We start from the raw sequence: 23,876 nt of genomic DNA on the forward strand, positions 1-23,876 counted from the left end.
TAAGAAATGAACGTATGAAAACTTTAAAAAGACATGGCACACAGAATGCCTGACAAAAAGACGATAAAGAGTGAACAGTAGATGTTTCCCTAAGTATAGGCTGCAGCTCTAAGTAATAACAGTTTTGTTCGGGGAGTGCAATAGCCTTAACCAAACTACATGTTTCTTAGTTCAGCTACAAGCAATAATTTCCCTTTGTAAAATCCTGATTCTTTAAGTGATGATTCCACTGTTGATACATGTTTCATTACCCTCCATAATGGGCACCTCCCAGTACCCGGAGGCAGAAAACTAGTTACCCTGGGATATTCTTTGTCAGCCTTCCTGACATAAATAAGGGTAACAAAAGCTCTAAGTGTTTCCTGTTTGGTTTGTAAAGTCCGTGAGCCAAAGTTTTGGCAATTATCCGCCCTACATAGTAAGAGTTCTATTATTGGTGTTGTTGCGCCGCTCAGATTGCAGATTCTGATGCAACGTGGTGAAAATGGCCTCCAGGACGACTTGGTTCCTGAGAGGAAAACTAAGTCAGCATTATAGGTGCAGCTAAAACCTGCCTGCGGGCTTTTTTTAATGAGAGGAGAGGAGAGGAGAGGAGAGGAGAGGAGAGGATGGAAAAGAAGGTCTGAGTAGGAAAAAACATGAATGAAAAGAAAAGATAAAGAACAACGGCAAGAAAGAACAGAAAACAAGGCAGCAAGGGAAGAGAGGGAAGGATAAGAGGTAGGCGAGGTGAGGAAACAAGGAACCGAGAGATTGGGGAAAAAAAAACGAGGGGAGGTGAGTGGAGAGGGGAAAAGGGATGCAGATGAAAGAGGCTTACATAAGTGTGAGCATCATACCCATACGCACAAACTCGCACTCTTTTATATACCAGGAATAGTTCTGTGCCCTGAATTTGACTCAAACATTTTAAAAAACTGTTGTGGGCTGGAAGCTCCCACTCTGAACGCAGCGGAGTGTTGATGCATCATTCATTCAAAGAATGCAGCATCTCTAAAGTTACATAAAACACTCCCGACTTCTACAACTGCTGCCTCTGTGCGCGATGCTAATTCAAGATGCATGCATGAACAAGGGCTCCTACAATGCCCGCTAGTGTGCCGAGGTTTTGCAGTTTGCGTCACAAACATCTCTGCGGCCACAGCTGGAGGCATCGTGGCTAAATATATACACGCCAGGAAAAAGGAGAGAGATTGTTGTGGTTATGGCTTGAAGGTCAATTTAGAGATGGTTCAAGGAAAAATGAACTTCCTCATAAAAGAGATGTTTATTTCTAAATGTTAGTTACTCTGACACACTGCCCTGGTCTCTAATAAAGGTCAGCAAGGGCATGAAACTGAAAGCTAAACTTAAAGTATAGACCTAAATCTGAGTCCTGAACCAACAACTAACTGTGACCCACCCACAGATCTGAAATAAACTCTAAACTCTGAATATGAGGATAGACCTCACAATTGAGACCCCAAATAATAACTTAGCCTGAGAACTGAGTGACCAAATGACATCTGAACCCAAAACTCAGACCTGAACCCAAACCTAAAACTCGACCTGAGACCTGCATTCAAAACTGTGACCCCGGGTAAATTTTAGATCTGTACCCTAACACAGAGAACTGAGCACAGATCTGAAACTAACAACTAAACTGGAATGAGAGCTGAAACCAAAACAAACAATGTCATGTCCAAATTGAAAAGTGAGAACTGAACTCAAAACTTAACCTAAAGTACAGCAGAGTCCAAAAAGTTACACTTTGTAAAAGAAGGAATGGACTGACTGTGACTTTGCACATTCAAATCTTTCACTGCTGCTTCACTGTTGCTAGCATTTAGGTTAGAAAGTTACATTTGATCTGGGAAATGTGTCCCTTCTCATAGAAAGTATGCACATACCAGTAGTGTTGAGTACGTTTCTGGCCTAAATCTTTAATAGTGGCTTCTTTCTGCACATGCACATGTCAACAAAACTTCCAAACCATTAAGACTGGCCTGAAGCTGTTCTTAAAAAACAGCCTTTTTGAGCCTTTCACGAAACTCGATACCGTTTTGGGATCCATAAGGCGCACGGAAATGTGTTCTCTACACCGTAACTCTTGGAATTGTGCCCTTGACAGATTACATGATTAGGTAGTCATCTAAATGAAATGACGCCGTTGATACTTCTACACAACACTAATGATGAACTGATCTCACATAGTTAGAAATCTGTCATTTCTGACAGCACAGATTTCCAGCCCCAGCGCCATTAAACTGCCTTTTTGTACCATTTCAGTCTAACAACTCCTCTAAAGGCGACGGAGGCCCCTACCAGCACATATGTATGGGAATGATATGCACAGAGAGCGTGTCATTTGTTCTGCTGATTAAACATTGAATCAGATGGAGATTGAGGCAGAGGAACTGAATTTGGCTCATGTCATCAAGCTTCCAGCAAGTCAAGTGACTAGTTGTGACTCAGGATTTCCACAGTGTCATTAAAAAGACGTTTTTTTGGACAAGAACGTTCCACATCTTTCTTGGTTTCTCTCAATCTTTGCAAGATGTTTACCTTCACAAGTTGAGCAAGTATAGATTCACTATCTTGTTCAAGGGCCCTTTGACCTACAAGATTTCTGCAGGAGGATGTTTCAGATCAAATCTAACCAGGAACCTGTGCCAGACTGCAAAATATCTCAGGGGAAAGAGGACAACCCTGGATGGTTCCACAAAGATTTCCATCGCAACATGTCCAAGACATGTGGCACTACTTCTACCAGCCCCTCAACATTATATAAGTTCTTTGAGCAGCTTAAAAGTGCTTAGTGGTTGTTGCTGGATCACAGGAGAACCTTTAACAAACTATAAAATCTTCCAGTACACAGAACATCGTAAAACCAGAGGTCCATCCACAAAACAAATCCGACTACCCCTTCCTCTGTCCATCGTGCTTCCTGGTGCATTTTGCAAACTGTTGTGGAAAATGTAATGAAGCTACACGCATGCACGCACACAAACACACGCACACACACATGCATGGGACTAACTCAGTAATAGTTTCAAGGCTGGCCCAGCAGCCCTGTGGAAAATATGACCGCCTTCTCTTTTCCACTGGCAATTTACACCAACAGGACGCCTGTTTTTCCCTTCCTCACCTCTTCACCCCCCTCCCCTCTGTCTCTCTCTCCCTCCTCCATCTCCTTCTCCATCTCTTTTTGCTTTCTCTGTTAAATGGAAACATGTTGGTCAAACAGCCACAGCTATGGAAGAACCGCTGTCTTGGAAAAGAAAACTCTGTAGGTACAGTGTATATACTGTATGTGCTGGTTTGTGCCAGGAGACGGAACATGGAACATGGAATTCTTTAACAGCCTGAATTGGTGCTGTGTCACATTATGTTTCCCATGTTAACCACAGGGTGTGTGTGAAAACCCTTTTTGCCTCTTCAGAACAGCTGCGGCACAGTAAATGCACTTTTTAAAAAAAAAAATAATGGGTCGCTTTGGAGCAGAATGAATCAAGAAATAGAAAGAAAAAACAGAAAGTTGACAAAATAATATCACAGATTAGTAGCTTTTCTCTTTCCTTTCACAGCAGATTGAGCTGCTTCTCACACATCTTTCCTTAAACGTTGAGACTGAAAGTCAACAAGGTCAATTAAGTAGCTCTGTAGGATCTGGATCTGCTGAGGAACCTCGTTTATTACAGTTGGTAGCTCCAGGACAGTTGCTAAATGGAGCTTGTGGTTTTGGCAACCAACAATTCCAAAGTCAAAATGGACATTAGTAACATACAGAAGTTAGGATTTCAACAGCTGAGTGTAGTATGTGTCGAAAAGAGTTTAAAAAAAGCTAATACACTACCAGTAGCTGTACTCTTAGGGCTGGAATGGTAAATTTACCATCATGTACATTTACACAGCACTTCTTGCCTCAGTGAATACAAGATATTCTTTCCCTACTCAGAACACTGTTTCGCAGAAAAACTGTTCTCACACATTTACTTGTGAATTGAGACCAACTCTGCGTTGCCGTACATTCAAGCCGCTCTTCATGAAACCCAACTCTTCCTTTACAGGTTTCACAATTAGCGCTTTCCAGGGAAGAGTAGGGAGTATCCCCAATGAGCTGCCAGAAGCATTTTAATGTGAACCAGATGGCGGAAGTGAAGAGAAAACAGAAGGAACAGCAAACAAGAGGGAGTAAATTAGAAGACAATTTGAGATGTCAAAGAGTCATTTTATTTGCCGCCGCTGGTTCTGTCTTTTGTTGTGCAGTAGAAGAAAAAGAAAGTGTCATCTGTGCACATTTTCCATCACGGAACTAAACAGCTTTTGACCATGAGAACTAAAGAAAGGTCGGTTTTCATAACACTGAAGGTGCTTTTCCTGGACTAATATGGTAATATGGTGTTCATGGGTGTGTGTGTGTGTGTGTCATGTAAAGCTGCAACCACACATGCTAACACACGTGTACACATCACTTGTGTACATTGGAAAGTGCTGAAACAGAGCAGAGTGACCTCACCTCACAAGACTTTAGGACTGAACACACGTAATTACACATGTACACATACAAAATCACCAAGCAGTCATGGATTCACGTCTCACTCCGGCGCACACGTTCGGAGTTAAACACAATCATCCATCAGTGGTTTTGGGCTGTTGTGTGGAAACTTTGTCTGTTCCTGGTACATTTTCTTAATCTACTGTATTTATTCCACTAGCCAGCCTGGAAGAGAATATATATGTATATATAAGAACAAACAAAGACCCTCATTCTGTGTTTACTCACCATCTTAAAACCCTGCAGGTTTTTCTGAGTGCATCTGTGGGTTAGAAAAAGTTTCTCAAAAACTCATGTTTCCTTCTTAATCTGATTTTTGTTTGCTTTTGTGTGCAAATTTTATTGACCAATTAAACTGCATCTCCACCTTCTACTGTATGCATTTTTTGCTCTTTTTTTTTCTTCTTCTTTTTTTTATTACCACATTTGTTTGAGCCCGGCAGCATTTGCACAAATGTAAAAATAAAGTTGTGCAATTAAAGCCCCACAGATAATACAAGGGTGTTATATTTTAGTATCAAATTTAAGAGCACCCATCATGCAGATTGTCAGTGTTGAAGCGCTTAAACAGCATTTTATTGTAGCTGTGACTTTTGTTGTGGATTTTATCTCTCTAATTTACAGTTAGCATCACCAGATAAATGTGAGGGATCGTGAGAAGATTAACTGGGTAAGAATCAAACGAACTTTGGATTGAATCTTTGCTTTTTGTAAAATATTGTACAATTTTTTCTTTTTGCGGGTTTTGGGAATGTAGTTATGTTCCACCACTGGTGGATCATTTTTCATCTAAAATCGCATTTAAAACCCTCCCACACATCACCTATGGACAAGGTCTACAGGTTTGTGGGACAAAACCAGCCAAATACCAGAACTGAAAATATGTGGCAGCAGAGATTCCAAGAGCAGCAAAGGTTGTCATTTTGTCAAGACAACTGGCATCTCTAAGGTAACCCCATAGTGTCCATCGTGATGGTGCCACTCGTGGCAATAACGATGAACGTTTCCCACATTTAAAGAGTCTCAATGGTAGGTGTTGGCTGACTGAGTCACACAACTTTCACCCAGGAGTTCCCTGAAGTTCATGTCTCCTGTCAGACTGTCATTTTTCCACTTAGTTTAATTTGTAATTCAAGGTTCGTCCTCCTTCGCTGTTCAGTTACGTCCATAAAAAAAGTCAACATTAGGAAATAATCAGGATTTGCGTTAAATTAACTGTTTTTCACAACGTTAACTACATGCTACATGACAAATTTTGTTATTGCCTGAAAATGAATGACAGCGATGACAGCACCTGAAAAACTTTGTCTACATACTCATGATGTCGGTTTTTGGTGTTGACAGATTTTCTAGGTCTTTTTCTAGGTCCTGGTATGGCAGCAGCATCTTAGTTAGACTGGAATCGGGGGGTGTGTTGTCAAGCTTGTACATGCAAAAGAAGAGTTAGTTTGGTGAGATTTGGGTTTAAATACATTTAATTATTTAAAATATGATTATACTTACTGACACCATTCGTGTAATTTGCGTGCAAAATATCCAACCATCAGACAAAGCAACTAAATCCACCGCAACAAAAGTAGCCCAGTTCTGCAGGTAGTTTGTGGACCTGGCAGTCCTGGCTATGGAAGCCCTCAGTGGACACTATTTGCATTTGTGCATGAAGTGAAGCCAACTAGTGAAACAAGAACCTGTGAGATTGTAAAACATGGAACTATTATTTGTCAAATTAACAAATTTCTCCTAATTTTACAAGCGGGTGGAAATTTTTTTTTGAGGATTTAGTCTAAAGAATGTCTTCATTAAATTGTACTTTTTATTATTACAACATAGATAAGAACACAAAAAAAGAGTGCTGTTAAAGCCATGGCTGTGCACAACATCCCAGAGATGATGTGAGATTTTTAAGATGCAAACACAATTTAGAGCTTGAGTTTGAGTCTGACAACTTTAAAATTTTAACTAATAGAAGCACCCCGATGAATGTGAAGCAACAGATCATGAAGTTAGATTCCTCCTCCGTCACAGAGCTGTGTTAGGTTTGGAGTGTTTCCGTTGTGTAACAAAAGCTTTTATAACAGTAGTTCAGCAGCAGCAAAACTGTAACCTTGGCACACCGAAAACTTCCTACTCCCACACACACATACACCCTCATCCTGTCTCAGCAAACCTGCCTGTGCTGCCACCTCCCACATTCACTCTATTCAGGGCACCATCACACACACACGCACGCGCACGCGTACGCGCACGCACACGCACACACACACACACACACACACACACACGCACATATATTATCATATTTTTTCTGACAGAAATATCCAGTAGCATAATTGACTTCCTATCTGCTGTAAATCACTGTCTACAAGCTGTCTGCTCAAGTCCGCTTAAGTGTGTGTGTGTGTGTGTGTGTGTGTGTGTGTGTGTGTGTGTGTGTGTGTGTGTGTGTGTGTGTGCGTGCGCACGCATGTGCATCACAGTTCAGATGAAGTTCATTTGCTTCATCTCCCTCGCAGTCTTTTAGATTTAATTTCAGTCATTTCTGGAGAGCCTCTTCTCTCTGTTCTTCATACACGTAATCTCTTTCAAATCCAGATCTACAGCGAAGCCTCTGCCGAACAAATGATTGACAGCACTAAATTAAAACCAAGCATGGTTGCCTGAACATGAACAGTGGGCAATTTAAGTCCTTGGAAGGCAAAATGATGATGGTTTTACACAGAGCATACACTGGCGATATTGAAATAATCAGTTTTAGGTGACGATAAAATGAATCTATTTCTATTTCTACTTCTGTGGCCAATCCCAATACACTTCTTAGATACTTCATGTGAAACTCAAGCCTCCAACACTTTTCTGTAATACTTGAAGCAGCTATTGGCCATGTATTTTATGGGCCCATTTGTGTCCTTGTCAGTGTCAATTCAGACCAGAAAGCGCCAAAGCAATATTTTCTTTTGTGTGACTTTGTGAAATGGTGCTAAAACTTTGGTGATGCAGTAAGTGGTTTTAAGGTTAGCTCACATGACAGCATTTGACAGTCAAAGTGTTTGTCTGAAAACTGACTGCAGCTCATGCATCATCTCGAAGTAGGTCTCCAGAAATCCTCATAGTATCGGGTAAAGTTGAACTTTTTGCTGAAACAAGTGTATTTGAGAATGAATCTCTTTTAGCTCTCTGGTTTGGTGATTAAATTTGACTTTCCTTAACATTAAGTTGCAGCAATGCAAACTGTTCATTGGATGATTTAAGTTCATCTCACTTAAACCAGTAGTGTCGATATGACTTGTTAACTTTATTTTGATTCATTTAATCCACTTGTCTCTTCCCAATAAAAGCAATTCATTTAAGTTGGTTCAGCAGTTCTCTTATTTCAGACTGATTTTGGCCTGAAATGTTGGAAGCAGAAATCCTGGTATGATCTGAAACATTGCACCTTTACCGCTGTATTTACCAACTTGTAGGAACTTAATGGATTTTGAGGTTTCTATGCGCATATGTGGGATTCAGGAAGCAAGTCATCTTTTACGTGGTAGCTTCTATGTTTCTCTATTCTGTATTCTTTTGGTTTCTGTTGTTTTAAGTATTAGAAAGGCAGCAAGTGGTAATGGTGACTGCACAATGTGTTGCGTTGAATTAAAGCTGAATCTATGGCTTCCCTCGAGGCAGAATTTTGTCAGTCTAATTTGGCTTTTTTAGTCAGGAGACCACAGGTTTTAGTCTAAGTGTGTTTATGGAGGATAGTCTGAACTTATATAGCGCTTTACTACCTTAGCATTTCTCAAAGAGTTTTACAAGGTTTCCCAGTCACACGCACCCACTCACCAACAGTGGAGAAATTATCAGGCGCAACTTCGGGTTCAAGGATACTTTGGCATATGAAGGGACCTGTAGAAAACCAACCATGTAATTAGTGGACAACCTGCTCTACCACCTGAGCCACAGCTGCTCTTTAAGGCCAATTCATGCTTTCTGCGTCCGCGCTCACCCAAATCTGCAAAGACTGTCCACGCTACAAGTGCACCAATTGCACCAGTGTCAGAAAGGCAAGTGGTGCTTAAAACAAATGTTTAGTATGAGGAGAGGCTGTAGGAGGAGATTCTCTGCCATCAAAATTTTACATTTAATCATTAAAAGAGTTGTAATTGAAGTAGTCGCTGCAGGTCTTCAACAGAGCCCCAACACACGTTCAACACGCATCAGGAATATTTACTATAACACAGTGCTACAGTCTGTAAGTAGCTACTATATCCTGTAAAAACCGCCACGTGTTTTTCTGTGCAAACTGCATCCATCTGATACAGAAGCATCAAATATGTATTGATTTAAATGTAATTTGAACTGGATGCAATTTTATGATAACATAGTGAAGAAATGTAGGTCATTTGTTTATTTGGAAAATGGAAAACAAAAATGGTAATACCAAACTTCTAAGTTAAATATTCACCAACAACATATTGGAAAACATGCATAGTGACTTGAAAACGTGTTCATTTACATTTAACGTACAAAACTAAATGTTAAACTAAACGTTACTGACTGACTGTGATTGTTTATTCATATTACATTTAGTCTTTTATGTTCATTTTGGCGTTTTTAATTTCTTCCCATGTGTTATTTATTGGATTGTTCTAAGTTCTTTCTTTCTTTACTCTGTCTGCTGTTTTTGTCAAATGTATGAACTGCTTTAAAATGATAATTACCCTAATTTCATTGTCAGTCCCTCAGAATCGAACAGCGAGAGCGTCTTTTTCGCGCTGCGCCACTGGACGCTCTCGAAAAAAATAAATCTTTTGTAAAAGAGGTAGAGAGGCTGATTTTTGCTCCCACAAGAGCAGAAAATAGACCAGAATTGAATGCAGCTCCAGTAAAAGACAGGACGGGTTACGAGAAAGTCTCTGTGTGTTTCGACTGGAAAAGCTCTCTGACCACCTACATGTATAACCCAGAGGTGACAGCAACCAGCTCAGGCACTTTCTTTAGAGGCTGTCAAAAAGCTCTTTGGGAAATGTAGGAAGTGAATAACAGAAATAGAAGTAAAGGAGACATGTTGGTGGAAAGTGGGGATGGAGTGGGTTGTATATTCCTATGAAGTGCTGTAAATCAACACCTGAAATGTAAATTAAATAGTGAGAATCCTTTGTAAACCTGAGTTGTTCGGCCAGTTATGCTTATAAAGCTGCTCTCATTTCATGCTGGGGGCTTCCTGGTTAAACGGCAGCCGCCTGCTGTCGGCCTTCACTGGACCAGCTTGAGCTCAGCAGCCTTGCTCAAGGGCACAGTAGGTGTAGCGGTGCAGAAGGAAGGTGATGCTTCCAATTTTCGCTAAAATGCAAACCTCGTGCAAGCAGCGCAATTCACACGACTTTTTAATCTTCAACACAAAGTGGTATAAAACTTTTACCTGGCTGAATGTAAGAAAGCAGGTATTGTAATATAACTGCTGAGCAAGTGTATTTTTATTTATAAAACTTGTGGCAGGGGGTGAAATTGGCCCGAAATTTTATTTGGCCTGGCACCGGGATGCTCTTAAAATGTTTTAAATTTAACTTTGCAGCGACCTCCAGTCGGCCTGCTTGCGGTTCACACATGCACTGTTTCTGTTTTCACCCAGAATTAAAAGGGATGTTTTCTCTCAGGCGCAACTGCCTTTCTTCACATTTTGCTCAGATTATAATAATCTTGTCAAACCACAATCCTGTTTTCAATTCATACAGTTCATTATGTTTTGTAACCAGACAGAGATTGAGTTTGTTTTGTCTCTGTTTTCTATTTTATTATTTATGCTTTTTTTCCACACTTTTTCTTACATTGACATGTTTTCAGGTAGGCAGACCAAATCAAATCTCTTTTTACTTCATTTCGTTTTTCACAACCTTGAACTGCCGTATATTATTGACATGCTAAGTAATGGATTTTATGCTGGATACAGTTTGAATTGTATTCTTACTGGTAGTTTTCGACTTTAAAGCAAGTGTTTCAAACTGAGGTTATTATGAAGAATTAAACATTCTACATAATCTAAAATGTCATAGATTATACACTTGAATAAGTGGCACAATTTCTGTGTGATGAAGAATTACGAGCCTCTGTTAGTCTTTCTAGGAAACTAAGATGGATATTGATGCTAGTTCTTGCAATTTACTGGCAAATTTTGTTAAATTTCTAGTCAACATTGTCACGACTAAGGCTGCAAATTTGCAAAAGTCAGATGAGCTACATTCCCATCCACCACCTCAATGACCCCTGCAATTAATTGTGCAAGCAACTTTTTACATTCCAGAGCTGTTGTTCACTGTGGCCTCGCCCTCTAGTGGCCATAATAGTTGTGATAGGCGCAACAGAGGAAGTGAACCGTGGAGGCCATGTATGGAGGATCGGGGTGGATGGATGGGTCAACAAAACATTTAGCTTTAACACAGGAAACTGCTACTCGTTTTGTGTTTCTAATTGTTTCTTTTACCATGACCATTCAAAAACCATAATCACATATTGTAGCAATGACAAAGAAGTCTTCTCTTAACCAAAATTCCAACATGACCCTGAACTTTATCATGTGGTTTTTGGGTCTAAACTTATATTCGTGCTATATAATTATTATTATTATTATTAGTAGTAGTCGTAATAGTAGAAGTAGTATCTATAAGTCATATTCAGAGGTTTGGGACAAATATATGGTCATACAGTATTTGTTGACCAGCTACATCGAGGTAACAAAATGTTTTGCATTGGTACTGTGCTGTCTTTTTACATAAATCTTGAACTTCATCCAATATGAGCACTACTCCTTGGATTCTGGCCTGGGATGAGATTGACACGGCTGTTAAATCCACTTAAATGGGCATAATTCTTCTATCAACAAATATTAGGTTAAGTGGATGGGATGGATACTTGGTCATCGATTGGCACAAGAACACAATGTCAGGCTGAGTAATGACGCAGAAACAAAACGGCTATTGAGTGTGATTACCAGGCTAAACCGGCAGTGTAATGAATTAGCAAACCTAAATCTACAGATAGATTAAGGGCGGTTTGAATACTCGGTTGTTACGCCAGTAGATGGACCAATTCCAATTGCACACTTAAACACACACACACACACACACACACACACACACACACACACACACACACACACACACAGTCTCTCTGCAGTCCGGCTTATTGTTCCAGTAACTTGTGCGTCCCTGCAGGTAAAACAAAGGTAGGGTTTTAATGGAGGTGTGTGCGGTTTCGGTCCAGTTGGGGCCAAACAGAGCAGAGCCAAAAAACAAACACTCTGCCAGCTGCCCTCAGTCGGCCCTTCTTACTCTTTCTCTCCCTCTATGGCTGCATAAAGTGGTTAATCACTGAATGGAAACCATTAGTAACACGTTTAAATAATTTACTTAGCGTCTGACCACCCAAAGTACCAGAACACTTCGCCTACTGCTCAGAAATACGAACCCAGCCTTTGTGTGCGACTATGTGTGTGTCTAATCCATGGATGCATGCATTTGGTATACATATATCAGTGTGTGTGTGTGTCTGTGTGTGTTTGTGTGTGTGTGCTGGAGGATTGGTGGCACCTGACACCAGCTGGCAGGACTCTCTTCCTCGCCGGCTGGGTTCCATTTCAAAACACACCATTACCTCACCTGAATTCTTTGTGTTGTGCCCCAGTTCCCTAAATTGTATGCATGTAATCCTTTTGGATTTTTTCTCCTCTTATCCGCAGTGTTTTATTCTCCTTCATCCTTGTTTTTTGTCATGTATCTTCACTCTGCTGTTTCTTTGTTCCCTTTCTGCGGTCTCTGATTCTCATCTTTATCCATTCTACTGTTTCTGTATTATGTCAAAAAATATATATATTAATAGTATAATAGTAATATTTCAGATTCCCTTGTTCAGTTGTTCCCTCATTTGTACATCTTCTGCATCCTTTTATCTCACCTGTTTCCTTTATTCTAACTTCATTGTACCGTTTTCCCCTTATTTGTAATCTTTATCCTGAACTTTTTTGCTCTCCATGAACTGTTTTTATCATCTCCCTACTGATTTTTTTCCTCTTTTTTAAGCTGTATCCTTTTTCCATCTGTCTACTCTTTCTTGGGTATGTGTTCCCTTTTCTTTGCCCTCTTGGAGTTTATATTTATTCTGGTCTTTCTTCCTGATGTCCTTCCTTTGTCTTTTAAAACCTTGTCCCTCCTCCTGCACCTTTGTTCCCTTGTGTTTTTTGTCTGTGTTCTTTTTAGGTCTTCATTTCTTTTCCCTTTCCTGTCCTCAGTCATCACTGATTCTTTCCATTAATTGTTCCCTCTTTTGTGGTCTTGTTCCCTCTCCTGTAAGTTAATACTCTCCCCATTCCTCGACTGTATCCCTGCTTCCTTATCTCCTCAATGTATTGTTGTTCTCTTATCTGCATCCCTGCTTTGTTCTTTAGTGTTCCCCTCTGTACATACTTGTTTCCTGATTTATTTCCTTTACCCTTCTGTTCTTTCTGTTTCCTTACCCCCTCATCTCCGCCTTTTGTTTTTGTCTTGTATCCCTCCTCGCTGTCCTGTACTCTGAATCACACAGTATCAAATCTGAAATGTACATCTCATTGTTTATTTGTATTCTGGTCATGATTTTCTGAATCTAAATATGTTGTGTTGCATATGCTAAAGAGCGACAGATGGGGGAACACGCACACAAAGATACTTTCTCTCTGTTTTTGTGTCACAGGAATTCCACCCATCCGAGTTGGTATGCAGCACCCTGGCGGGCCAATTTAAGAATAACTAGCCACCACACAGACTCACACACACAAATACACACAATTATAGCAGAAGCCCGCTCTGCCCTCGTCTGGGTCTTTCGTTGAAAGTAAATGAGAGGCTTATCTACTGCATATCTGAACAAGACACTGTAGGAGAGAGATTAATGCTGAGTATGTGTGTGTGTGTGTGTTATAGACACACACACATATCCACACTCTGATAATGATTCAAGGAGGGAAGAGGATTTGCACAAATGTTGATCTATTATCTTGTCATTTTGGCAACATTATTCCCGACTGTCATTCCAATGAAGCTGGATGAAATGAAGTGAAAGAAGGAGAGAGAGAGAGAGAGAGAGAGAGAGAGAGAGAGAGAGAGAGAGAGAGAGAGAGAGAGAGAGGGAGAGAGAGAGAGAGAGAGAGAGAGAGAGAGTGCCTTCAGCCCTCAGGATTGAACAGCCTCCCACACACTTCATAGAGCAGCAACGTACTCACACAAACACACACACACACACAGCCTTTTGTTCTTACTGCATGGTTAATGCCCACACAGTGTTCATACCTCCAGGGTTTGGGCATATGTGTGTGTATGAGTGTACTTGTACATACCTGCATGTACCTCAGTTCTCTTGGTTCTCTCGTAGCTTCCCTTCTATCAACCCCGTTGCTCAACAAGCGTTCTGCAACATCTGTCTTGTCAAGCTCAAGAGGTCTAAAGAACATTTTGTCCAAGGAAATTGGGTTACTGAGGCATAGTGGTAATATCCTTAGGAATTCTTGAAAGTCTTTAAGGACAGGTGCATTGAAAAGGTCATAACAGGACAAACTATAGAGAATGGATCCTGAAAATTGTCAAAAACTATCCAAGGAGTATTTTACTTTTTGTTGCAGCTACAATGTGTCCATGGTTCCAAATAGAGGAAACTGTCAAGTAACAAAAGCTAGCATCAAATGCCACATTTCCTATTCAAGAAATATGACTTCTTTTGTTAAATGAAGAACATTGTGTTTACATATCTCATAACAAAACTGGGTTTGTAGTTTACACAAAGGGTTAACATCATTTATTCTACAGACACCTGCAGTGTAGGTTTATGATTTATAGCTGGGCGTTGGTTTAACACTGCCACAACATTTGACTGTTGTGTTATGTAATGCTATGAAAACATTAAAACCATTGCTAGGCGTAGAGAGCACTCTGAAATGTCTTTTGTGTAGTATAAAACTGCTACAATGGCATAAATTGTATATATTTTGAAAAAAAAGTGATAAACAAGTTTAATTTATTTTCCAAATATTGAACAAAAAAAATTAGAATCAACACGTATAACATTTTCTTAAGTTCCCACAGCTGTTATCAATACTGGGAAAAAATTACTCTACATACCATAGATGTTTTTCTACTTACATTTTTAATTTGTTTCCGTATTTCCTATCTAGCCTGTAGTTCAGTCCAGTTTGGCTCAAAAGTCCCTGAATTTTTGTCACATTATTGTTGGTCACAGCTGAGTCCCTCATGGCTTTATTGTTGCAACAAGAGCTACAGATTTTTTATTTTTATTTTTTTCCTTTTTTACAGAAACTGGTTAGAGTAAGCTATTTATGTTTGGCAAGTTTTTAAATAAGATCTGTGGAATGAAGTGATTTTGATGAAATATCATAGAGTTAAGTTTAGATTCGGATATTTTTAGACAGGAATGCATGCCACAGATGCTTAGTTTAAGAACATTCAAGGACTATTGGAAAGTTTCGACAACAGTGTATAATTTTAGTGGGTTTCTTGTTTGTTTGTTTGTTTTTATTTTGGAAAGACAACATGCCAGTCAAACCAGGCAGCAGTTTTGGGGTTCAGTGGGTTAATTGCCTCATCTCATTACTTATTTCAAGTGACTTTGGCCTTGCAAATTCAGTAAGACCAACATTTCCAGAGGGTTTGCAGTTGAAGCTACCTTTTTAGATGGGAGTTACTGAAAAAGAGAAGATTTCTGCTTTTCTTCAGTTTCCCTCATGTTGTCTTCACTATGAATAATCTGGCATCCGAAACACAGCAGCCCAGACTGAGCAGCCACAGTCCTCATAGTCTTAACTCAGTATTAAAATAAGCATAGAACAGCCATATATACCATAGCATTTTCACAGCTCTGGTTAAGCTGCGAGCTGTGAATCATTTCTTATTAATAAATCCCGAGGCAACTTTTCATTTAACTGTGACTTAAACATAAGTTTATTGGTCAATAAATTCATGTTTCCATGCAGGCTTAGTAGTTAACATGTTTGCCTTGCAGCTAGAAGATCCCTGGTTTGCATCCCGACCTTCCCAGGATCTTTCTACATGGAGTTTGCATGTTCTCCCTGTGCATGTGTGGGTTTTCTCCGGGTACTCTGGCTTCCTCCCACAGTCCAAAAATATGCTGAGGTTAATTGGTGATTCTAAATTGTCCGTAGGTGTGAATGTGAGTGTGATTGTTTGTCTCTATATGTAACCCTGTGATAGACTGGTGACCTGTCCAAGGTGTCCCCTGCCTTCACCCTAAGTCAGCTGGGATAGACTCCAGCCCCCCGTGGCCCTAATGAGGATTAAGCGATGTATAGATAATGAATGGGTGGCTGTATGCATGCACTTAATTCTGAACATAGCATCTTAGCATCCTGGACATTACTGGTTATATCTCAGGTAGTGGGATTTGAATATCTTGTGAATGTGTTGTTGCAATTACACTTGTGCTTCGAAATTGTGACTGGATAATGTAAGACACATTATAGTGCGAACAGGACCATTCAGTTTACCGACACACAAAAACAAAAGAGAAACTTCTCAGGTCTGTTAATCGAAGTAGAAGCATGCAGCACCTAGATCTATTTCTATGTCTATGAAAACTAAGCTGATCTCTGCTCCTTGATGTTAAGTAACTCTGGTTATTTAAAGCATTCTGATAAATCACTGTGTGCAAGTGTTTGAGAGTGTGTGCCTTACTATTTTTACCTCTGAGTATAGCCTCTGAATGCGCCATGTTTTGACCTACCTACAACTTGGGTGTCTCGTCCTGCCCTTTGCCAGCCCACACACACACACACACACACACACACACACACACACACACACACACACACACACACACACACACACACACACACACACATAGCTGGCACATATGCTTCCCACGCTAACACACACGCACGCACACACACACACACGCACACACACGCACATAAACAGCGCCAGTAGCTATGTCTCTCCTACGCACAGGAACTGGGGCAGGTTGTGTCGGTGAATGTATGAATAAAGCTTTATGTAAGCCATTCACTACATGCTCCCACTCACTGTGCAGACTGTGGCCATTGAAAACTTTCATTACAAAACCAGTCACCTTACATAAGGTGAAACAAGTTTACCCAAGAATTATCTTCATGCTTTAAGGTCACACTTGATGCTGAGTTATTATGGGTGTGTGAGTCAAGGAGGTCAGGTGGCTGTTGAGGTGTGTGTGATAGCAGATGGCAAAGCTGCAGGTTCATCCATTGGCGACCCCGAATGGCAGCAAGAGGTACAGTAGAAGGGCTAGTAGGAGCTTGAAGTGATTGGTCAGCCGGCTAAATGTGGATGTTTAGGTTGATACGAGAAAGGTTGAACTTTTTCTAGTGAGTTCAGCTGTCATTGAATATGTTTTTCTGTCAGGTTGGTTGAGTTTGTGTTATTTAAAGTTATAATCTGTAGTAGAAGTATCAAGTAAATAGTGTGAATTTACAGTAGGTTCCATGCAAATCATATGAAATCGAAGACGACACTGGATTCCTTCCTTGCTTCCTCACCATCCTTGTTTTCAACACAGCCTAACTGATCTCCAACAGCAGCCTGATACTGTCATTCTGATGTGTAAAGTTTGTGAGTGGGCATGTTGCCATGTCAGGGTCTATGTCCCACATGTGACTTCCATTTCTTCCTGTGGGTGTCAGATAATAGAAAGCCTACTATAATGAAATGCAGAGGTATGAATACTCATTTTTGAGTCCAGAAATTAAAGATGAATCAGGGAGGTTTGGCTAAACTGTCAAGTGGTTTAAAAGGAGGTGTTCTTCACTAAACCTACATTTATGTAAATCTCAACTCAACCTGGTCTTTACTGTAATCCGAGATTAATCAGCTTCCCATTTCCCCGCTATCATGCCCTAATTTCTTCTGTGTTGCACATCCAATGTGTTCTATAAGGTTCTGTTTAAAGGACACATACGTCATGACTCCTTGATACCTGAGGGTTTTGCCATAGTCAAATGGTACTATTTACTCTATCCTGTTTGAAAGGGTCCCTTGGGTTCTTGCCCACCAACTTTACCTCCAAGTTATGACCAAAGATAGTCTAAATTTGCCCGTAGTTATGTCAGCTGACCCTCCAGTCAGCATTATCCCAACTATGATGTTGGCTAAACTGAAATGAATACCCATTTTTACCCAATAGAGGAGTCAGTCTTTTAGGTTTCATACAACATTCTTGCACTCTTAACACCATGGAAAACACAAAAATATGACCCAAGTCTGAGATAATGTTTCTGGCATGTGTTTGTGTGTCTCTGTGTTTGCACATGTGTGTGTGTAGTAGGGGGGGTTGCATTTTAAAAACACAAGGTAGCCCAAATTTAACGTTCCTGCTGCTAAGAATAAAGCATGTTTTCCTCAGGTGCTATTTATAGATCTCACGTTGGGCCCCCAGACACGCACGTCACCGAGTCCTGCTTACCAGCACTGAGGCCACAGTGTGTGTAGATGTGAGTGTGTGTGTGTGTGTGTGTGTGTGTGTGTGTGTGTGTGTGTGTGTGTGTCGCAATCAGAGTGCGAAGGAGGTTGTTTAAACCCCAAGATGAGGAAATACAAAGCAAAAAAAAATGCAACTTCAGCAGGCATGTTTATATGTGCTCTGCGGCTCTGTGCTTCTCCTGCTGTCAGGTGTTGGTGTGGTTAAGAAACGTTAAACAACGGAAACACACATATACACTGAGTCTCCTGCAGTTTGGTATTGCAGTTGCAGTGCCTGCATGCACCATATCTGTCTGGGTGCGTGTCTCTTTTTGTTTCTGCTCGTGTGCATGTTCTCTTGTTTGCTTTACCAAGTTATATCAAACTATGACACTCAGAGAAGAAGGAAAGGTGCTAGTGCTGATGGCTCCTCTTCGACTTGGCCTTTTTGACGCCTACACACATTATGACACTCCGACGTCACTTCCACAGCGCTATTTATAAGCCTTTGTGTCTTTTTAGGAACAGCGTGGGTTTGCTTTTCACCGGTGACTCACTGAGTGGAAGGAGGAGGGAGGGCGGGAGGGAGGAGAAAGGGGTGGAAAAGGCAAAAAGCACAGATGGATTCCAGTGTGAAGAAACTAACTGAGCAATCAATGACATTTACATTCACACATCAGGCATCTACTTGACAACTTAATGAGTCCTCTCTGTACAACAAAGTATATGGTAGTGTGTTGTCTTCAACTGCCAAAGTGTCACATCCACACTAAATCAACGTATGGTAAGAGGGCGATGTCAGACTAAACAATCTGTACATCAGTGAATCTGATTGTTGTATAAATGCATGATTTTGGACACAAAACTAATTAGTTTTTTCTCTCCTCTGTTTTGCTGCAGGTGTGAGAAAACTGAATGACTTTTGAAGCTACAGAAAGAGCATCTACAAGCACTTTTGCCTGAAGAAAAGTTAGTATTTACCCTTTGAATATTTTGGCTGTTATTAAACATGATTTACGGCATCTATTATATATAATATTTGCTTTAAAAAGCTCTGTAAAAGTTCACCAAAGTTTTCTTTTTCTGCCCTCTCCAGATCAATCAAAGGTTCTTCTGCCTTTAGATGAACTGGACACAAAAACAATGCACAGCAACATTAGTGTTTTTACAAAATGGCTAAAGGAGAGAAACACCTCTGATGTTATCCACTAAAGCTCCCCTTTTTTTCCACTTGCTGACTCCTTTTTCCAGCCTGGTTCTACAGTCAGTCTATTTCAGCAATGGATGGATACCTCCTGTTTTTGTGAACGTGTTGGCAGCCCTTAAAGGTTCAGCTATCATGACTGGTAGTTTTGGGACCTTGTAACCCTACCAACTCCCCCACCATCCCCTTTCTCCTCCCTCTTCTAAACCACAGAAGAGCTTCACTAAAATGGAGCCTCGTGAATCAGCTACCGCAGGGCAGAAATGCTCACATAAAGAACTAGGGAAGGAGAAGGTACCTCTGCAAAGAAAGTGGGCATCTGAGCCTTCCGCAAATACCAAACATAGCACTTTTGCTGACCCGGAGGCTAAACACCGTGACAGTTTGCCGTGTGGTGCTACTGGGGGATCAGCACCTCAACAGAAGTACGCAATCACAGGGAATTCTGGAAAGCTGCTATCTGGACCCTCTGCAGTTGGGGCCATAGGAGGCTCACCATCTCAAGACCCCCAAGGACCCTTTGCTCAAGGGTTCCCAAGGGGATACTCCTTTCAGCTGGGCCAGCCATACCCTCAACATCCCCAAACTGAGCGCTTCCTCTCAGGAGCCAAACCACAGCCAGGCCTGGAGCCTCATGCCTGGCCATTTGCTGGCCAGTTGCCTTCGGATGACCTGTACCCTGTAGGACACCCGGGCCACACTCACCCACACGGGGCTGGAGTAGGGAGGTTTCCCCGTCAGAAATCTCCCAGTTTACCCAGCTCTTTTGGACAGTATTCTCAGTCAGGGCCTGAGCCAGGAGAGGAAGGCTATGGTAAAAAGGAGCAAAAGCCCAAAAAGCCTGGGAAGTACATCTGTCACTACTGTGGTCGAGCTTGCGCCAAGCCCAGCGTCCTGAAGAAGCACATCCGTTCACATACTGGAGAGAGGCCATATCCTTGTGTACCCTGTGGCTTTTCCTTCAAAACCAAGAGCAACCTTTACAAGCATCGCAAGTCTCATGCTCATGCCATCAAAGCTGGACTCGTACCATTTTCAGAGCTAGCTGTGGCCCGTAGTGGGGACATGGACCAGGCATCCCCAGTGGGCGAGGCTGAGGTGCATTCAGATGGGGAGCAGAGTACTGACACAGATGAGGAAGGCGTAGAGGGCTCCACCATGCTGACGGACAAAGACAGCCCCATCCCTCAGATCTCCTTTGAAGCTGACAAGAATACAGGTCAGTTTCTTTCTGCAAGACATTTTGAAAAAGTCTTCATCCTTAGAATTCTCCATAAAAAAAACGCAAAATAAATAAAAGTCAGATTTCTCAGAAAGCAAAACATTTTTGTCCAAAGACACCTTTTCTTGACCTCTTGCTATTTCACAAGAAATCAACAGGTTTAGGACCTTCCCAAACCTGTTGATTTCTAGCAGGTGTTAAGCTTTTTGATGAATAAATGGTTGTATGCTATGGATATTTTTCTATTGATTAGAACCTGAAAAAATGCCAGTTTACAAAAATATATTTGAATTTGTGATGTTGTCTGTTTAGCCACACTCATTTACTCCTAACCTTTACTTCAAAATTTTACTCATTCCTAAATTGTTCTGTGTGTGTGTCTCCGTGTGTGTTATACATCAAAATATCATGCTGCTCTTTCTTACTTTATAGGTGGCGCCGAACCAGCATATGCAGACTCTGCTGAAGAGCTGCCCATGGGATCTATGAAAGTGCCTATCCTTATCATTCCCAAGCCTGGGGGAGTCCCCTCCACAGGGATGGAGTGTCCACCTTTTCATGACATAAAGGGGTCACACCACATGTTGGCATCACAGGCTGGTGGGAGAGCGCATTCACTGGATGACTCCCCCACTATCAAACAACGTTTGGCCCTGAGGCTGAATGACAAAAAAGGGCAGGACTGTGACCTCACCATGTCCCAGTCCCTTAACCTCCTCAGTCCTCACAGCAAAGGCAGCACTGACTCTGGCTACTTTTCACGCTCTGAGAGTGCAGAGCAGCAGATCAGCCCTCCAAATACTAACGTCAAGACGTACGAAGAGATTATGTTTGGTCGGACCTGGTACTATCGCACCAAATCCAGATCGAGACAGTCTATCACAGTGGGCATGGCAGGAGCAGACCCCAGTAGCCTTGCTAGCTTAAAGCAACCAGGTGCTATTGTGGACATGGGGAGGAGACCAGACGAACATATCTCTTTCAGAGGAGATGTGGGAATCTCTGGAGACCCCAAGCAGTATCCAACTGGACCCTGCCAAAGCAGTACAGGACTGCTGGAGCCTCCATCAGATTCTGGGCCTCTTATTAGGAGTAACTCCATGCCAACTTCTTCCCCGCCTAACCTCAGTGTTCCCCAAGGGATTCGAGGCAGCCAATCCTTCGATAACATGGTGGCATCAGATGATGTGTTCTACCCGCCAGGCCATCCCAGACTCACAAGACAGAGTGCATTTGAACATTCAGCCAATGAAGCCCATGTAGGAGACTCTGAGGGCTATGGACACATGCCTAAGAATTTAGTATCATCTCTGGGTATTAAGATTGGTGAGCGCAACACAGCAGTCCCAGAGCATGTTGCCTACAGTCCATATGGTACTAAAGTTAGCATGTCAGAAATAGCCCCAAGAAAAAGGAGGAAAGAGGAGAGTGTAGGGGATGATGATGACAGCCCTGGGCACTGCGACAGTAGCTGTAGTGGTTCAGTAGAAATGATAGGGGAATATGAATTTAAACAAGGTAGTCTTGATGGGTCGAGAGCCACCCCAACAGGGAAAGGCTCTCTTCATAGCGCTCACAGCCAGTCTGACAGCTTTGATACCTGTGCTAGCATGTGTTCTGAGGACATTGCACTTTTTACTGACTCTGAGGGCAGGAAGGCAGCTGGGAATGTCATATCAGTCATCCAGCACACCAACTCCCTCAGTCGTCCGAATTCCTTTGACAAGTCAGAGTCTTTTGAGCAGCCAGGATATCAGCCATCAGACAAAGTTCTATCGAATCAGTACTCTGAGCAGTCTGACACAGAGCTCTTTGAAGATGCTCTGAGTCCTGAATCAGCCCTTCTCAGGGCAGAGAGCATGGAGCAGCCACTGCAAAGTGATAGCGACCTGGCCTCCCTTTCACCTTTGTCGGCTGCTGCTTCACCTGGCCAGCCTTATCACATCCCACACAAACTAGTCCGACAACCCAACATTCAAGTTCCTGAGATTAGGGTGACTCCAGAGGAGCCAGACAAACCTGAGAAGGATAGAGAAGTGCCAATGTCCAAGGAGCCGGAGAAACAGCAGCAGCATGTTGAGGAGTTCCAGCTGCCACAGAGGAGTGACACGCTTTCCCAGATGCCATCAGAAAAGCTCCCACCCAAGAAGAAGAGGCTGCGCTTAGCAGATATGGAGCACTCGTCTGGGGAGTCAAGCTTTGAGTCGACCTGCACCAGTCTTTCTCGCAGCCCGAGTCAGGAGAGTAACCTGTCCCACTCCTCTTCCCTTTCCATGTCCTTTGACAGAGATGAAAGCCTCAAGTCTGTTTCACCTACCAAACAGGTACCCTATTTTATGTTTAGTTCTTTCAAGTGTCTGACCTACTACAGTCAGTTTTAATAAGATTTTTGCTGGAAAGGCTGCTTGCAGTGGTAGTAACATGGCAATGGTACATTTTTTTATAGTTTTATGCTTGTAGTGTAAGATGCCATGTTCCCAAGTGGAAAATGTCTTTGTGTTTCTATATCAGGATGACTCGTTGGCTTCTGGTGGTGGAGCAAAGCAGTCAGAGTTCCTGACTGTGCCTGGCAGTGGTTATTCCAGCCACCACCAGCAGAGAGAGATGAGGAGATCTTCATCAGAGCAGGCACCATGCACGCTGCCCACAGAGTTGCCTGAAATGCGCAGCAAATCGTTTGACTATGGAAGCTTGTCCTCTTCCAGACAGGGAGAGGTGTATTCCAGTGCCTCTGCAATGAAGGAACGCCGGCGGGGATACCTTGTTCGACAGGTAAAAAAATATTGTAATTCTTTAAATAATAGACTGCCAGTTGTCATTTAAAACATTCTTGCTGCTGTTGTTTTTGTTTCTTATTTGAGTTACTATAGACCCTGACTTCAAGTGGTAAAGCAAAGAAGGTCTAAGGCACCACTAAATACTTCTGGTGTCTGTACACTGCACCTCTGTCATTCATATTTCTTTACACTATATCAGCATTACATTATTATTACTTTTGCAGTAAGTATTGTAAGATTTATTTTCATAATGACTGCCCCCTCTTCTTACCCACTTCCATAACTTTGACAGGCTTCACTGAGTGTTTATCCAGAGGCAGTCTCCCAGGAGCCAGGGGGCTCTGAAATGTCAATCAAACAGGAGAGTTTGGAACATGGGATATGGCCTGGTTCAGCAGGATCCCCCCACAGCAGCAGTGAACTGGCCAGCAGACCCAAGAGAGCTGGCACTAGCAGTGGTGGTAAGCCTTGCATCATAGCACTTGAATTGTCATGTCACATTGTGTGTTCAAGGTTTTAAGATTTTGTGCAATGTACCAAAATTAAGTAAAAACTCAGTTCACAGCATCTTAGTCATTTATAAAGCTTTCCCAAAACTTTTATTCAAAGTGCAGTATCATGGTAGCATTTTTTGTGCTTTTCTATTTTCTATAAAGCAGCCAATTTAGTG

The 23,876-nt window shown here is 41.8% G+C and overlaps 1 protein-coding gene across 3 annotated transcripts in view; it reads left to right on the top strand.

Moving 5' to 3' along the window:
• hivep2a (HIVEP zinc finger 2a) overlaps positions 1 to 23,876 on the top strand; it is a 126,860-nt gene that overhangs the window by 81,058 nt on the left and 21,926 nt on the right. For all 3 annotated transcript variants that reach the window (XM_023267747.3, XM_035947031.2, XM_023267748.3), the window contains 5 exons: positions 18,904 to 18,972; positions 19,100 to 20,426; positions 20,862 to 22,753; positions 22,941 to 23,201; positions 23,499 to 23,667. In XM_023267747.3, the coding sequence (XP_023123515.2) occupies positions 19,436 to 20,426; positions 20,862 to 22,753; positions 22,941 to 23,201; positions 23,499 to 23,667 (3,313 nt within the window). In that variant the 5' untranslated portion in view covers positions 18,904 to 18,972; positions 19,100 to 19,435. The remainder of the gene's footprint in view (positions 1 to 18,903; positions 18,973 to 19,099; positions 20,427 to 20,861; positions 22,754 to 22,940; positions 23,202 to 23,498; positions 23,668 to 23,876) is intronic.

Source organism: Amphiprion ocellaris, chromosome 12 (genome assembly GCF_022539595.1).
Source record: "Amphiprion ocellaris isolate individual 3 ecotype Okinawa chromosome 12, ASM2253959v1, whole genome shotgun sequence".
Lineage (NCBI taxonomy): Eukaryota > Metazoa > Chordata > Actinopteri > Pomacentridae > Amphiprion > Amphiprion ocellaris.